Source organism: Cydia amplana, chromosome 19 (assembly GCF_948474715.1).
Source record: "Cydia amplana chromosome 19, ilCydAmpl1.1, whole genome shotgun sequence".
In the NCBI taxonomy this organism is placed as follows: domain Eukaryota; kingdom Metazoa; phylum Arthropoda; class Insecta; order Lepidoptera; family Tortricidae; genus Cydia; species Cydia amplana.
In genome coordinates, this window is record NC_086087.1 from 8,312,418 (window position 1) to 8,329,282 (window position 16,865).

Genomic DNA, 16,865 nt, shown 5'->3' on the forward strand with positions numbered 1-16,865 from the left:
TTATTTATTGTTCTATTCATAAGAGCAGATACGAAATTTGTACAGACAACTTTTATAAACATACAACCTGTTGTACACTCGACCTCTGAACCATTTCTAAAACATGATAAGATAAGATATACGTTACAAAACCGTTTCTAATTTGTCCCCCTATATTCATTGCTCAAAACCAAAACAAACTTTGATCCAAAATCAGTAATACTACATTGAAATTAAAAAAAATATAAATCTATTCACTTACAATACTTACATCTGATAGGTACAGTCGGCTGCAGAGATACCAAGGGGCATAACCAAAATGAAAATAATCGTCAACGCCAATCGAAATGTAAGCAATAACACGTATAAAAACTAATATTATCGTTCGTAACTATCTGTTATTTCGATTATTTTCGATATATTTCCTAATTATCAATTAGCATTTACGATTAAATATTGTCACCTTGGCTTACACCCGCTGATCCTCCTAATATTACTATGCAGGGAGGATCAAATTCGTCTGCAACTGACTATACATTCGTGCCAAATCGATACGATTATAGCCAATCGATTTAGCAATCGCTATCCTATTGCCGTAAAACATATTGTTACAGCCACATTGTACAAGGGAGTTTCGACTTTAGCGCACGGACTTAGAGCTCGACGGAGCGGCACACGTTTGGTGAGCGTGGTCGTGTTTGGAACCATGTCGAGGTAAGTGCCGTGCCGGTAGGATGCTCGCTATCCTGTAGAAAGTTCTTCGATGCGCTGGTAGATGTCGCAAGTGAGGTCGTGTTATCTGGAATTTGAAATAATATCTGGTTAGGCCAACGAACTACTTATAATACCTACTTAACTAAGATCATATGGACCGTATTTCGAAGTCAAAAATGTACCTACTAAGAGCTTCGTTTATTAGGTACCTATATCTATTGTATCAGAATTCAGAAGTAATTTAGGAATGAGTCAAATGAGTACAAAAGCTCACAGGATAACACAGAACTCACATGGTGCTGCAACAGCTAAAAAATCATGTCTTTAGATATGCCAAATCCAAATAAATATAAATAAACCATGGACTATATACTTGGACTTACTATTTTTTGGTTCCAAGATAGTTGGCACCATTTTAATCGGTGTATGTTTAACCTTATTAATAGTTATTTACGATACAAGTGCGAAATTCGCAATGTTTTTCATCGACACTAGTTGCGCGCATATTTTCCCACATAATGTTGTCATTGTCAAGCACATATTTTCAAAAGACATCAAGAGATGATTTTGACTTCTGTTGGTTACCGTTAAGAGCCAACAGGAGCTAAGATTTAAATATTTTAGGTAAATATATCCGTCTCGCTAACGGAAGCGGCTCCTAAAACTAGTGCGATAAGGACAAGGCGAAAAATCCTGCGTAAAAATATCAAAAATCGAGGTTTCGTACTCGACTGTTTCCTCCTCCAAAACGTAACCAATCGTAACCATATTTGGAAATCTAAATTATTATGACATTATCTGTGTCGGACCGTTTTGCTTTTTTGACTAATTGATGTCAGTTTTGAATAGCACGCCTCTCATTGCGGCATAGTCAATTAGGCCATTATGGCCATTTTTGAAGGGCTCTAGCGTCTTATAAAACAAAAATATCAAAAAAAGCAAAACGGTCCGACACAGATATTGACAATATTAATCTGTGTTGAAAAAATCATTGCTCTAGCTTCAAAACCCACGGAGGAAACAGTCGAGTACGTTTGTATGGAGAAATGACCACTCCTGTTGGCTCCCGGAGTTGGCCACATTCCGCTGGGTATTATAAGCAATCTACGTAACAGAGCGCCTACCGCGAACCACGTTCGACGTGCTGCCTCTCTGTCACACTTGTAAATTCGTACGTAAGTGTGACAGGGAGGTAACACGTCGAACGTGGTTCGCGGTAGGCCCTCAGGTTGCACGAGGTCCTACGCAAAGTCGTAACTTATAATTATAAATAAATAATACCATGTTTACACACTGGTGAGCTAGATTTTAAAGGCATTACGCATTACCTAATGACTTTTTTTTATCAAAAATGCACGTTAATACCCTGATATTAACGTGCATTTTTGATTGGTAGTCTAGTACCTTTTTTTTTTTGTTGACGGAGTGGTAAAATGCATTACGCATTCCCCCGGCCTGGGGAGCCATTGGGGGATATGTGGGACTCCCTCCTGCAGCCGTCCTCTCCTATTGAGAGGGGGAGAGGAGGTATACCCACTAAAAGCCACTCCGGCGTCATCCTACTTACCGTTTTGAAGGAGCCATGGGATGCCTGGGATTCTACCATGACTCCTTCCGGTGGCCCTGGTTTATCTTATGCCAGAGTACCCACACCGATGGAAAGGAGAGTCAGGGACGCTTGACCCTCCGTCAATCGTGTAGCGCCGTGTAGTGCGGGCCCCCACAGCCCGCTGGCCCTGCTAGGGGTTTAGGCGGGCGGTAAATTGTGCCCGTCTTCTTCCCCGCCGTCTGCGTCGGTTCGGGTGCGCGTCAGCCCTGCTCTCACGCTCCCTTTCCGCGGCCTCCTTCTGTGAAATGACGGTCTCACAGAAGGAGGCGACTGCCTTCCATTTCCTTTCGCTGCCCAACATAGCCGCTATGACGTTGCGCAGCGATAGGTTTCCTAAGCCAAGAGCCGCAGTCATGGTGCGACGCTCTACGGCCCAACGACTGCATTCTTCAAGCGTGTGTTGCGCCGTGTCATCCGGCGCGCCACACTCATGGCAAGCCGGGTTGGCCTCCCTCTTTATTTTGCACAGGTAATGACCGAAGCATCCGTGTCCGGTCATCACCTGTGCCAACCTAAATGTGATGGTCCCATAGGATCTTCCTAGCCACTCTATGAAGGACGGGAGTAGTGCCTCTATGGTATGAGTTCCATAGAGACAGTTCTCCAGGTCCTCCTTCCACCTTTGCTGCATCCGTTCGTGCGCTTGTTGACGTGCCCTCCGCAGTTCTTCGGGTGCAGGAAATTCATTTAGGGCCCTGCACCTGACCCTCTCCCTATGCGCGTCGGCTAGCACCTGAGCCTCTAACTCCCATGGCAACGTGCCTGCTAAGGCGCATGCCGCCGCCCATGACACTGTCACATAGCCCCGGATCATCCTGATAGCCACCACCCTTTGTGGTCTCCGGAGAAGGGCCTTATTTGTAGTCGGAAAGAGAAGAGTCATGGAATGTATTGTGCTCCATACATTCCACGACTCTTCTCTTACCGCACATACTCTAAACGTGAAAAAGCTACAGACATTTAAACACTCCTAGTATGTTGACATATTCTATAGAATTAATTAGGTATTTTATCACGCTACTGTGTGTACATATGTGATTTAAAATCGGGTTTTATAAACGTTTTACTAAATTCAATCGATGTTTTTATAATTTTGAATTTTGATAAATTTTATATAGTGGATAAAGATAGATAGATATTTTATAATTCAAGTAGATACCTACTTAATAAAAGTTATTTGCAAACGAGCAACATTATAAGTTTTAAATGTTCGCGCAACACAAATACCTATTTCTGTAGCGCTCTATTTTAAAAAATTAAACCATTTTTTACACGATGCCAATTATTGAAAAAAAATGCCAATAATTTATTTACACAAGCTATTACACAGACCGGTCAGGCGGAAAATTTAGATAAGTATCTGCCAAATTGTTGCAGCTTGAAGGCTGTTTGGATTTCTTGCAATCCGATATCCTGCACCGATCTTTATCAGTGCTATTTGGTATAAAAACAGAAAGGCCTTATCAAGGCTTTAATACTTAACTGCTCAGGTAGAATTCCCGTTACCCATATTTAGCCGAAACATCTCCGCCTATCAACGAACATCAACTATCAACATAACAATCGTAAGTCAACGAGATGACTGGACAAGCAGATTGCCAGTCCATGCAAAGAATAGTCGCTGACAATCACGATCAAGGCATCTACTGATTGGTAGCCGTGTTGTGATAAGAAAGTAACTAGTTTGTTGTTGTTTGCCTACCTAGGTGCGTGTCTCGCTCTGAGCAGATGAGGTGGCACTTCTCTCCGGTCCACCTCGTCAGGACCTAGTTGCAGCCCCGCTACCAGCTGCATAATTTCCCGTTCCTTCTTGAGTTCTTCGCGACCTGTCTCCACCTGGAATGTACGGAAAACAATGGTTTGTTTATTGTTTAGGTACCATTATTAATAACATGCCTATGCCTAGGGCATCGGCATTGCCGTAACGCGACAAGGCATGGAAGGAATCTAATGGCATGCTAATGATACCATAGATGATGATACCTAACTGATAAATAAAAGATGTCTTATAGTTTTCAAAGGACTGTCTCATTTTAAACATAGACAGATAGAATCATACTATCTTTGTCTTACACTAGTATACTAGCACCCAAAACAAAAGGATGAGTATAGTTTTGTTTGTTCTTATTTACTGACAATTTGGTTTGACCAACTATATGTCTGTTATGTGATCCCCCATAACCGTATTATGTTGCACGTTGCAAAATGAGGCCTTGTTATTAAATGGCGATGCCTGATTATCTGAGCAATTAATTACGTAGGCAATATTTTACGAGTATGTTCCTGTTACGGGCCACATCCTGTATTTATGTTTTGTTCACTTTCTAATTCGTATGCTATAAACGTACATATCTACCTATGGACTACAAGTGTATAGCCTATGACGAATGTATGGCCACAAGACCAATCTGGCATGCATAGGTAATACATATACACTTAGTTATGAGTTTATGACCGAGTGCTTGCGTAACAAAATTAAGGTATAAGGTAGGTAAGGTAACTATAGGTAGGCACAACGTGACTGTGACAGAATAATTACATATACAGATATATGTAATACCTACCTGTATATATGTATTTAAAAAGCATTTTCCGTCGCAGAATGAGACGTTCAGATCTAAATAGACAGCTTCCTGACTTCGTAATTTCGTTGCATTCAGTTTCTCTGGCTAAAAAATACCTACTCTAGATAACACAAAGCTAATTTAAACCACAACAAAGTCGCATAATCCCTTCACTGCGGTTACCATAAAGTAAGACAACATATGCCCGCGTATTCGCGACATAACACCACCCGTCAATATCGGTGTAAAGTGTGTAAACGCACACGTAACGCATTGCACAACCTGTCGACCGCAGTCGGTAAGATCGATAGTTCCCGGTTTCCTTATTGATCTTACTTTTTCCTGGGTTTTTATGTAATCTTTCTTGAAACCGATACGGCATTTGCATTATAAACGTTAATTGGAATGTGCATGGCTGCACGATCGTGTTAATTGTTCGTAAAAAAACTGACCAAAAAATCCATCGAACCAGTTTATATGGTTGACAGACAGAGAAATAAACAAAAGGAATTTTAAGTGATCAAGGTAATTTACTCGTATTTAATTAAGGCCGAAGACGACTAAAAACACGGTTGATGTGTGGTAATGTTGGGAGTTTCTAATGCATCAAATCAATGCCTATTTTATAAAAAACATATTGAACAGCCCAACGAAAAACAAAAAGCGGCCAAGTGCGAGTCGGACTCGCCCATGAAGGGTTCCGTATTTAGGCGATTTATGACGTATAAAAAAAAACTACTTACTAGATCTCGTTCAAACCAATTTTCGGTGGAAGTTTACATGGTAATGTACATCATATATTTTTTTTAGTTTTATCATTCTCTTATTTTAGAAGTTACAGGGGGGGGGACACACATTTTACCACTTTGGAAGTGTCTCTCGCGCAAACTATTCAGTTTAGAAAAAAATGATATTAGAAACCTCAATATCATTTTTGAAGACCTATCCATAGATACCACACACGTATGGGTTTGATGAAAAAAAAATTTTTGAGTTTCAGTTCGAAGTATGGGGAACCCCAAAAATTTAATGTTTTTTTTCTATTTTTGTGTGAAAATCTTAATGCGGTTCACAGAATACATCTACTTACCAAGTTTCAACAGTGTAGTTCTTATAGTTTCGGAGAAAAGTGGCTGTGACATACGGACGGACAGACAGACGGACAGACGGACAGACGGACAGACGGACAGACGGACAGACGGACAGACAGACAGACATGACGAATCTATAAGGGTTCCGTTTTTTGCCATTTGGCTACGGAACCCTAAAAATAGTTTCAGCGTTCGAAACTTCGAACATGGTTTCAATCGATATCGAAACCTTTTCTCCCGACGAATGAGAAGTTCAAAGGTTTCGTAGCCGCCTACAATATACTAATCAAAATATTTCAAATAGTGTGCAATTCCGGATAATTAAAATAATTATTTGTCCATTACTGTAACATGATCTGTGGTGTAACTGACTATTTATTGAATACAAATTATTTTACATTGAATTATTTGTAATCCATGCTCGCTTATCCATCCGTGCCAAGTCGGTCGCTTGAATTGCGACAGCTGAATCTCACGGTCACGATGCAGTTGCACGTTTCTGGACATTTCGCATTTAAATAAAGGAGCCTATAGACAAAAATAGTTAACGATTTTGAGTCCAACAACACCTTTCAAGTACATTTCTGACATTTTTTTACGCTTGGTGAGCCTTTACACCTCCGAATCTTATTAGTATTTTACCTTTTAGTATTCATCTCAAATGTTTTATTTACCATAGACACACATCTCTGTTATAATTGTAGTAGTCATTTATTTTAAGATTATTTTAATGTTTATACTTATGTAACATAATGTTTACCCAGGTATTGGCTGTTTTATTTATACAATTTCATATCACTTTAAATGAACTCACTGTAAATGTTGTATTGACTTGTAAAATAGCTCTTGAGAACTAAATGCGGAATAAATTTTGTAATGTGTTCTGCCTACGGGCCACTCTACCATCTATTTCAACAACCTTGTTCTCTTCCGAATCTCTTCATTATTAATTCGAGTAAACAGACATATCTATAGTCACGGTGAGACACGAGTGACTTCACTGCCCATGATACATGATGAGCACTTGCCCATAATTTTGATATGGGCTAAACTATGATGATGGGAGTGATAAATCTCGATATAACGTCCTAAAAATGAGGCTCCAATATCTTTATAAGAGTGAGGTTTTGACAAAAAGCTATATGAAAATTTGCTCCGTTCCGATTTCCGACTGTCCGAACGCACTTTTTTATCATATAGTGGTAAAAATGTGACAACACCTACTTATCTCATTATCTGCAACATCTGTAAGTATGTATACTGTGTTAAAAACGTCCACAATTCTCAAATTCCATTCTCACCAACTACAGAATTTCACCGACGAATTATAAATGTTAGTTTCTCACGAAGGCTCTAGACGCCGTTTTTGGCCGAAAACTCTAACATTCTAGAGTCTATATCTTCTTAACGGTTCAACAAAAAAATATGAAAAAAATATATATGATTTTACGTTTTATGTACAACATTTCTAACGTTTGACTTGTTCCCTATGACTTATAGTTTTTCCAAAAAAGGAACATTACGACAGGCCGTTTTGCGACTAACTTTGCCTATTTCTAGTGAACGGTTTATTCGATTAAAGTTATTTTTAAACTAGAATAATTAGTTTTAACAGATACTACAAATGCAACGTAGAATAATGTTAATAAATATTTTTTTTTTAAGAAATCGAATATTTTTCAACATTTTGTGCGTATGTAGCTCGAAAAAGGCGTGGCCGGCAGTCGTGTGCTAGCTTTGAGACGAGGAGGCTGTGTCGCTCGTCGCTCCGTGCCTTCCTTGTATTCTGCATGCTTGTTCTGAGCCGAGGTGCAATAAAATTGGAGTTATTGTGGCCAAAGATTAAATAACTGCAGAATGTTGATTTGGTTGTGACGCGCTTTAGCGCGCACAACACGGTGTTTCGCAGCCTATTATTACGAACGTAATGACAATATTTCCACTTATGTTTGAGAAAGCTTCATTTGAAATATATAAAAAATGTTTTCGAACATGCGCCGACATATTGCCATTAAAATTTAACGTTTTTAATAAAGTTCAATTTCTAAAAAAAATTGATCAACATTGGCAATTTATGTTGTAGGTATATACTATATACTATATACTTAGTTTGATTCAGAAACCATTACATTTTTAGGATTGTTACCCATTAAAATGATGTTAGTTTATTAAGTAAATCTGAGGGCACGGCAGTGCCCCCGCCAAGTCGAGCAAAAAAAGAGGCACGGCCGTACCATCCTTTTCTCGAAGCGATTCAGGCCATTTTCGACGTCCTGTAATTTTGTGCTGGCTGAAGCTAAAACCCTGATTTTCAGTAATATATAGGGCTAAACATGCTTAAGATATATTCTCAAAAACATTCAATTTGAACTAGTAGTTTAAGAATGATTGTACGTCAAAGTTCCTTATTTTCGACACTGACACACTCACTCACTCACTCACTCACTCACTCACTCACCTACGATCATCATAATTCTAAGGTACTTCTAGTATATCCACAAGCTTCAAATTTTAAACATAAGTAGTTTTCAGCTTATCAAGCCATAGAAAACCTAAAAATATTGCGATATCAGTCACGTTTTAAAGATCTAAGAACTGCATAAGTAAGTTTGTAATCCCATATAAATATTTGCTATTACAAAGTTACTGTTGCAGTTCCTACAAATAGTAGGTAGTAAAGTAAAGGTACACTACGATGTACGATGTGAGTATGAATGAAGATGTGTTTCTTTATGATATGTGTATATATTAGACAAAACAAAAAACCTAAGGTAGGTAATAAACACATTAAAAAATGTTGGCTGACGGCGTATTGCATAAAGTATCATTCTATGGAACTATGTCAACAAAAGTCATTAGTAAATTCATTCATCAAGTTTGATTACTTACATAGTTAGCAAGTTCCATCGAATGACACTCTACCAATTGAATACGACGGTTATGTCAATTACACAAACGTGCAGCATGGTGCGTAACGGGATGGGTAAGTAATATATAATAATAATATAATTTTATACGGCGTTTTAAACAGGACGCGAGTCGTATTAACCGTGAAATGTAATTTACGACCTCCACTAAATGCATTATCTACTCATACTCAAACAACAAAATATCTGCAAACAAAAGGTATACGAGTATAGCGCCAACTGCACGCCTCTGGGCTGTATCTTATTCTTTGAACCTCGTGGCGGTGCAGCGATACAAAATTCACGTACGATCGCAGCGAGCGGGGTAAGCGGGTGGTGCGGGTACAGAGCGCTTAGCTCCGCCCTGACGCTCAAGGGCATTGGGCCTTCCAATCGTCTTAATCGAGGTACGCTGAGATTATTTGTCGTACTCGTACTAGTGTTTGAAGTTTACATAAGGGAAGCATATCAAAATATAACATTTTAGCAAGTAATTACTTATGAGCACTGTAGGTGTTATTGTTCGAACCAAAACAACTAGCGTAGTGTTGTGTGGTATAGCTGTATGAATTAGCATTGTTACGTAGATGGAGTGTACAATTACAAACGTACCTACAGGCCGACCTAGTCCCACAGTAAGGTTTGTGTTGTTGCATAGAACACATTTGAATTTTCACTTTGAATAATTTCGGACACTTCTCATATTTTTGTAATGGAATCGTAATTTTTCATTTCCATTCTGACAGTTTCTTTTTATTTTCTGGAAACTTTTAGGAAACTTGCACATCTGTAGGTAATCCTAAATATGCAGAGCAGTATTAGGTTGGAGAACGAGCAGTATAAATCTGTCACACACTCTATGTATATTTTGGATGCTTATTAATTATGTACCGTATTCACCATTGCTTAATAATGTTTAACTTTGTATGCAAATGGCCCGGGGCGCAATCTCGGCGACATTTGCCGGTAACTTTCTCATTCCGGGAATTTTAGTGAACCAACTGAACGGTGTTACGGTTTATATGAGAATGAGCGTTGGGAACAATGGCTGCTGCGGATTTTATGAGCAGGCAGTAATGAGCAGAGCGGTGGCGAATTTAGACTACCTACTTAGCTTAGGCTATTGCAGCTATAATTATCCGTCTCACCAAATGTTTGAAATTAGTTAGATTAGAACTATTATACATGTCAATTACTAATAGGTACATACTGAATTATAATTATATGGACCAAACACTGCCAGTGAGTAACGTTAGTGACATTTCATTACCAATACCTAGTTACTCCTTGGAACTAATATAGGTACCGAAGGAATTATAATGATAATACATATGTATATTCCTATTGATACTGTATTTCCCACAAATACGATACATGTTTATAAGTATTACTACCCATTTTTTTTTATCGTCGGCTGTTCATATAAGTACCTATAGGTACATCTAAGATACGTGATTATAAAATGCTGTTAATGCTATAAACTAATGTGTGGATGAATTTTCCAGTGTGGTCTAAGATTAATATTTATTAGCTATTAAAGGAGAATATTCGTTAGTTATGTATATTTAATTATTCAAACAATAAGTATAATAATTACATATGTATTTATGTTTACATAGTTACAAACCACAGCTGTAAAGGTAGCGTGACAATATCGAATGAATATTACGCTTCTCGTATCGCAATTCGCATGCTCGTAATTATGCAGTTACTCACTGGCTAATGCGGGCGTAATCTCTCATTAACACTTCGTATAGTATAGGTATCTGACTGATATTAATATTTCATATTAACGTTCCATCATAACAATGTGTTGCATGGAAATTAGACAACATGACATGTTTTTCAAGATTAACTGCTTGCACTGCCCAATTACTCATAGTTAGCCTTAAAGATTATGCACCTTCGGAGTGTTCGAATATAATAATAATATAATAATATAAGCCTTTTATTCAGTATTTTACAATTTAAGAGTTTAACTATTATTGAACACAATTTATCAAATTACTAATCAAAACTATTTCAGACAACATCGGTTTGGTCTGTATGCCGTTTGGCAAAGGCCTCTTCCATCCCTTTCCATTTTTCCCTGTCTCTCGCTAGTCTGGTCCAATGTCTCCCTGCGAATTTTACAATTTCATCTTCCCATCGCATTTTTGGTGGTGCTTATTTTCTTTTTCTATCTTTCAGGAACCACCATATTATTCTCTTACTCCATTTCTCTTTTCCCCTGATCATATGTCCTGTCCACCTCCATTTGAGTGTTCGAATATAGGTAGTAGACATATAGATGTCCTTATTTCGCCAACAATCTCCTTCATCCCCTTGCTATGGCCGGTCGATGTAACAGTTCCGATTTTTGAATTTCGATCGCTCGATTTTGTCACTAGAAAATATGTGGAAAATGTTTTTAATTTTTTCTTATCATCATCTTCCTCGCGTTGTCCCGGCATTTTGCCACGGCTCGTGGGAGCCTGGGGTCCGCTTGGCAACTAATCCCAGTAATTGGCGTGGGCACTAGTTTTTACGAAAGCGACTGCCATCTGACCTTCCAACCCAGAGGGTAAACTAGGCCCGTATTGGGATTAGTCCGGTTTCCTCACGATGTTTTCATTCACCGAAAAGCGACTGGTAAATATTAAATGATATGATGATGATATTTCGTACATAAGTTCCGAAAAACTCATTGGTACGAGCCGGGGTTCGAGCCCGCGACCTCCGGATTGCAAGTCGCACGCTCTTACCGCTCGGCCACCAGCGCTTCTATTTTTAATTTTTTCTTATATATTTGATAATTAGAAGTAGCAACGCACAATGTACAAACTGCAAACCACTTACACCAATTTAGCAATAATTTTCTCAAAATGAATTTTTCAGATATAACCAGAAAACTTGAAGAGAACTTAGTTAAACAAGTTTACAATGGAAATTAACAAACCTAATAACTATAAAATATGTTTATTGTACCGTATTTTAATTAAATTTTCGCATCCTTATCTAAGTGCTCGTTAAATGTTCATTTGTTGTTCATGTTATTAATAAATTAACTTGCATTCCATCATAAGTAACTAAGTGAAGTGTGTAAGTAATGTAATATGTTTCAGTTTAGATATATCGACGGGGTTACCTCAAGTAGGTACTTATATACTAATCCAAATTGTTAGAAGTTGGAGCAAATCTGCATACAGTCTGATCTGTCTGATGTGTTTTGGATTAGGTATGGCATAGAACAGCGGTCGGCAACCTGCGGCCCCTTTAACCTGTCTGTTGCGGCCCGCGAGCCTCTCTGGCTATTTTGTATGTAATATTGACAAACGACAATGTCTGATAAAGTCATCAATATTAACAAAGTACAGCCCGCGTCAACTTCGTTAACTACTATGAGGCCCTTGGCTGCTAAAAGGTTGCCGACCGCTGGCATAGAACAAAGAACAACATTACCTATTCTAAAATAATAATATGAAAAAAAGTTTGACTGCTAAGTATATAGTTTTTAGCCATTTCCAAAGAGTAGGCAGTTGAACATGTAAGCGCAGATATAGTAAATTTAGACATTGAATGATCAATTGCGTCCCCATTTTTGCGCCGGATTACCGGGTGTAGCGGACCATCGAAGTGCCGGATTATCGATATATCACTATATTTCAAGATTGGTGCCACATGTGTTGCGTTTCTACCTGATTACTCCAACTGATGACACCTATTAAACAGAAGTCTAGGCTCAGGCTCAGTACTTTCTACAAGTGAGCGAGCAAACAGTCTCTATTTGCGTTTGCGCACCGCGTAATCACATTTCTATGCGTACGCGCCGGTCACGTATCGATTTCAATGAGCCCAGTTTTATTTAAAAGGCGTCTAGAAATTTATGATAATTTACTGCTTTTAATATATCGCTTGCTAACAACAAGCTGTATTAATGAATGTCTAATTAAATGCATATTAGTGCTTTTGACATTCAGATAACAAGTTTTGAACACCTCAAAAGAGATTTCTAAGGATCATTTTATTCACAAGTAAAAATTTATTAAATAGTGTCAATAGCACGCATCTGCCAAATTCCGTTAGGATCCAATCAAAACAACTATTCTAAAGTTATCTTTAGAAATACGAGTATCTTATGGACTGTTGGAAAATCTAAGAAATTGTAAATATTCAGCCGCGCCCCTAAATGACTATAAAACCTACTCGTTTCATCAAGTCGAATATCATTGCCGAGAAAGGTGATTATGATATCCACTTGCTAACTGAACTCAACATTTGAACAATGTACTAGTACCCTTAAAAACCGGGTCTGCCGTATCAGTGAATTTCTTCCATTTCATGGTATACGCTGTGTCTGACTGCATGAATAATAGATATTTTCACCACACCAGCTCGGAAAGGCTTACTTTGCACTTCAAAAACGGATAGCAAAGTTGCATTTTATTCACATGTGAGGCAAAGTAATCAAATGCAAATTCTGAGTTGTTTTCCTATGTTTGCTGGTAGGATTTATTTTTAAATGATGATTTTGGAAGATAAATATTTAATAACATTCATTTGGATTGGATTTGGTTTGATTTTGTTTGATATTTTACATTTAATATTTGCTTCGGGTTGGTGTGGTGAAAAATTTTGTGTTTCACTCGGGGGCAAATTTTGTTTAACCCTCGTGCTTTGAAACCCTCGCAACGCTCAAGATTCAATTTTTCGAATCTTTCGCTTGCTCGGGTATCACTATTAGCACGAGCGGTTAAACAACAACTTTGCACCCTTGTGAAACAAATAACTATTGAATAAGTGATTATGGCAAAGGCAGAGCAAACCGCGTGTTCATGAGTTCGTTCACTCTAACCAGGTCATCCATTGTGTTAAACTTAATAATTATTTAAGGCAAATTATACGAGGATTTGCATATCGAACTAGGTTAAAAGCATAACTGAGTACAACAACCTACAATAACGACATTCATAATGACAAACATATCGTCACATTTTTTATGATAGGAGGCAAACGAGCAGACGAATCGCCTGATAATAAGCAATTACCGACGCCCATGGACACCTGCAACACCAGAGGGGTTACAAATGCTTTGCTGACCTTTAAGATGGAGTGGCTACGCTCTATTTTAAGGGTCAATCAACTATTTATTGTTGTCATTCTGTCCCATCAGCGAGGAGACAATAGTAGCATAGAATGTTAGAAGAACTGCTGTACCATTTATTCTACTAACATGCTCAATAGATGTCCCATTATGGAAAGTTCTTATAACTACCATAAAATGCAAGTTTGGTTCATTTAAGTACGAAAAACCTAGAATTTTAAGAGTGACTCAGGAGACCGTAACCATAGCAACGTGTGACAAGAAAAAGTTGATTAACCCTTAAATATCAATGAAAAAAGAATCATATGGAAGCGACATACCTACAAAAAAAGTGTGGCCGACGCCATATTGCCGAGAACTGAACATGGCGGTCTGTAGTGCTGGAAGACAAGTTGATATTTGACAAGGATATCGATAAACTAAGTTGTCATCATTTTAAACACATAAACCTATTAGATCCACTTAAAGACAAGAAAAACATAGTGTACAAAAGGCGGAGTTTATACGTCTTATGATATTCTCTACCAGTCCACCTTAACGCAAAGCAGAAAAAATGTTGATGTTGGCCTGTAACTTAAGATAACATATAATTGAGAGAACGCTATTTGTTGGCTTATGAGTCTTTATGACGGCCGTTTGCATTATCGATACCTACTCTAGTTCATAATCGTACTAATTACGATTAATTAAGACGATAGTGCAGATATCACAAAGTTGCAATTTAATTATTAATATAAATGCATAGATGGTCAGGCAAGTCTTGTCGGTAGAAAAAGGCGCAAAATTCAAATTTTCTATGGGACGATATCCCTTCGCGCCTACATTTTTGAAATTTGCCGCCTTTTTTTACTGACAAGATCTGCTTGACCATTTATAATTAGCGGTATTGTGAACTAGGGTACCGTTATTAGTTAAATATAACATAAGAAGATTATTCTTCCTATGTAGAATAAAACAACATTCATACACAAAAATATTCTTTATTCATTTCTGATTCGGAATAATACAACTTTGTTCAGGTAGTTCCAGAAAGATTCTTTTTCCGTTTGTTTTTTCTATAATATTGGAAACGTACATGAAGGTAAGTTTGAATTACTTACACTTTTCATCAGCAAGAGTTTGTGTTTTGCCTTATATTTTCTGTTCCAATGGTTTCTAACCATTTTTTTCTCGTACATTCAGTTCAGATTTCGGTAACCTGAAAAAACAAAAATATTATATAATATATGATTACTTACTTTCCCTCAGTACAACCGCTTTCAGGATACAGGTTTTAAGTATATACATACATATATACTTGGTCAACCAGATCTTTTCAGTAGAAAAAGGCGGCAAATTTGAAAAATGTAGGCGCGAAGGGATATCGTCCGTCGTAAAATGAGATTGGTCCAATTTTTGCTAATTAATTGAAAATATAAATGTACATACAAAATCTTTCAAATACATGTTAAGATTCTTCCCCAAACTTTTCTTAAATTCGATATAAAAGCACATCACTAGCTGTCAAATGTACTAATTTCTATAGTACGAAAATATCGAAAATAAATCCTTAATTTATTCCAGTATATCGCAAATAGTATTTATTGGCTAGTTATTAACTAAATACACACCATAAGAAGGCAGTCATCTATGAAATAACAAATATTTCAGTTAAAATGTAAACATACCGGTGCAACGACAAACTTTTCCGGTTTTCCTTTTTTCTTGAGCCACATCCAACAAAACTGCACTTAGGCATTATGTCCTTTCTTGTCCTTAACCACTACACCACATTATTAAACAGAAATATTCGCAAAATTTCCAAATATCCAATATTTTATTTTAATAACAGAACACTTTGACGCTTCATGTACCATGGAAAACGTGAACTGAATATGGCGGACCGGCCACAGTAGGCATGTCACGTGACCATCAAATGAAAAATGTTGCCATAGCAGAACGCACTGAAGTATTGTTATCCTTTTCCACATAAGAGAAAATATATTGGTTAGAAAGTGACAACATAATGTTTACTTATTCTGCATCGAAATGCTTGGTATTTGTATAACTGATTGCATGTATAGAACAATATGCCGAGTCCACTCTTTTATACGTCATTGTTAAATATGCAATCTCATTTAAGACAGCTATGTCACCATTAGTATTTTCTGTTTCCAGAATCTTACGCTACATAACTGGGCTGTTTTCGTAAACTTAGTCTTCAAGATACCTACTCAACTAGGACTGCCAGTTAGCGCATACGTATAAGGTTTTCCTAAGAGAGCTAACATACGGAAGCTAAGCAGCTAAGCGTGCATTCTAATTGTCATTTCACTCCTTCCTCGTGGCCACCGACTCCAGACATTGCCACAGACATTTCAAAAACGCTCTAACTACATACAAAGTTCAAACTTCTTACTATCTTTTGGTGTAAGACAGTGAAGTTGTAGAATGCCGGCGACCATGAATTGTGCATGTTCACGATTCGTCGGCCGTGGGAGCGGGAATCGCTGATTCGATTTTGATTGACGTATGCTGGTTGGAATTCGCGACAAATGTTTTAGTGTAAGGCTTGAGTGGACGCTCGAAGCGGGGCGTTCGGCGGGGCGTGCAGCGTGGCGTAGGGCTCACAAGTGATTTGAGCAGCGTGCACTAAGGCCGCTCCTATACGCATTTGTTTAACATGCACGCCGCACGCTCCGCCCCGCTGCACGCCCAACATGAAGTCATGAACGTCCACTCAGGCCTTACACTTAGAGTTAGCGTCTCATCCTGTAATTCCCGTATTAGATTATTCCGCACCAAACAGTACACGGAACACTTATTTACATCATAACTGTATCTTGCATGGTTTTGGCCAAAATTACAAATGTTTTCAACACTTCCAGTCACGGAAACAACAAGCAATGTGCAGTACCGCTGAATATTGATGAAATGGCT

General features: G+C 38.0%; 1 protein-coding gene across 2 annotated transcripts in view; it reads right to left on the minus strand.

Annotated features, from left to right (window-relative positions):
- Positions 1-460: 460 nt before the first annotated feature.
- LOC134656895 (uncharacterized) overlaps positions 461-16,865 on the minus strand; it is a 48,564-nt gene continuing 32,159 nt past the window's right edge. Inside the window, exons 2-3 of one of the 2 annotated variants that reach the window (XM_063512441.1) lie at positions 4,005-4,138; positions 461-778 (exon numbers count right to left, since the gene is read on the minus strand). In XM_063512441.1, the coding sequence (XP_063368511.1) occupies positions 775-778; positions 4,005-4,138 (138 nt within the window). In that variant the 3' untranslated portion in view covers positions 461-774. Of the gene's footprint in view, positions 779-4,000; positions 4,139-16,865 lie in introns of those variants that run through there. The other variant, XM_063512443.1, reaches the window with a different exon arrangement.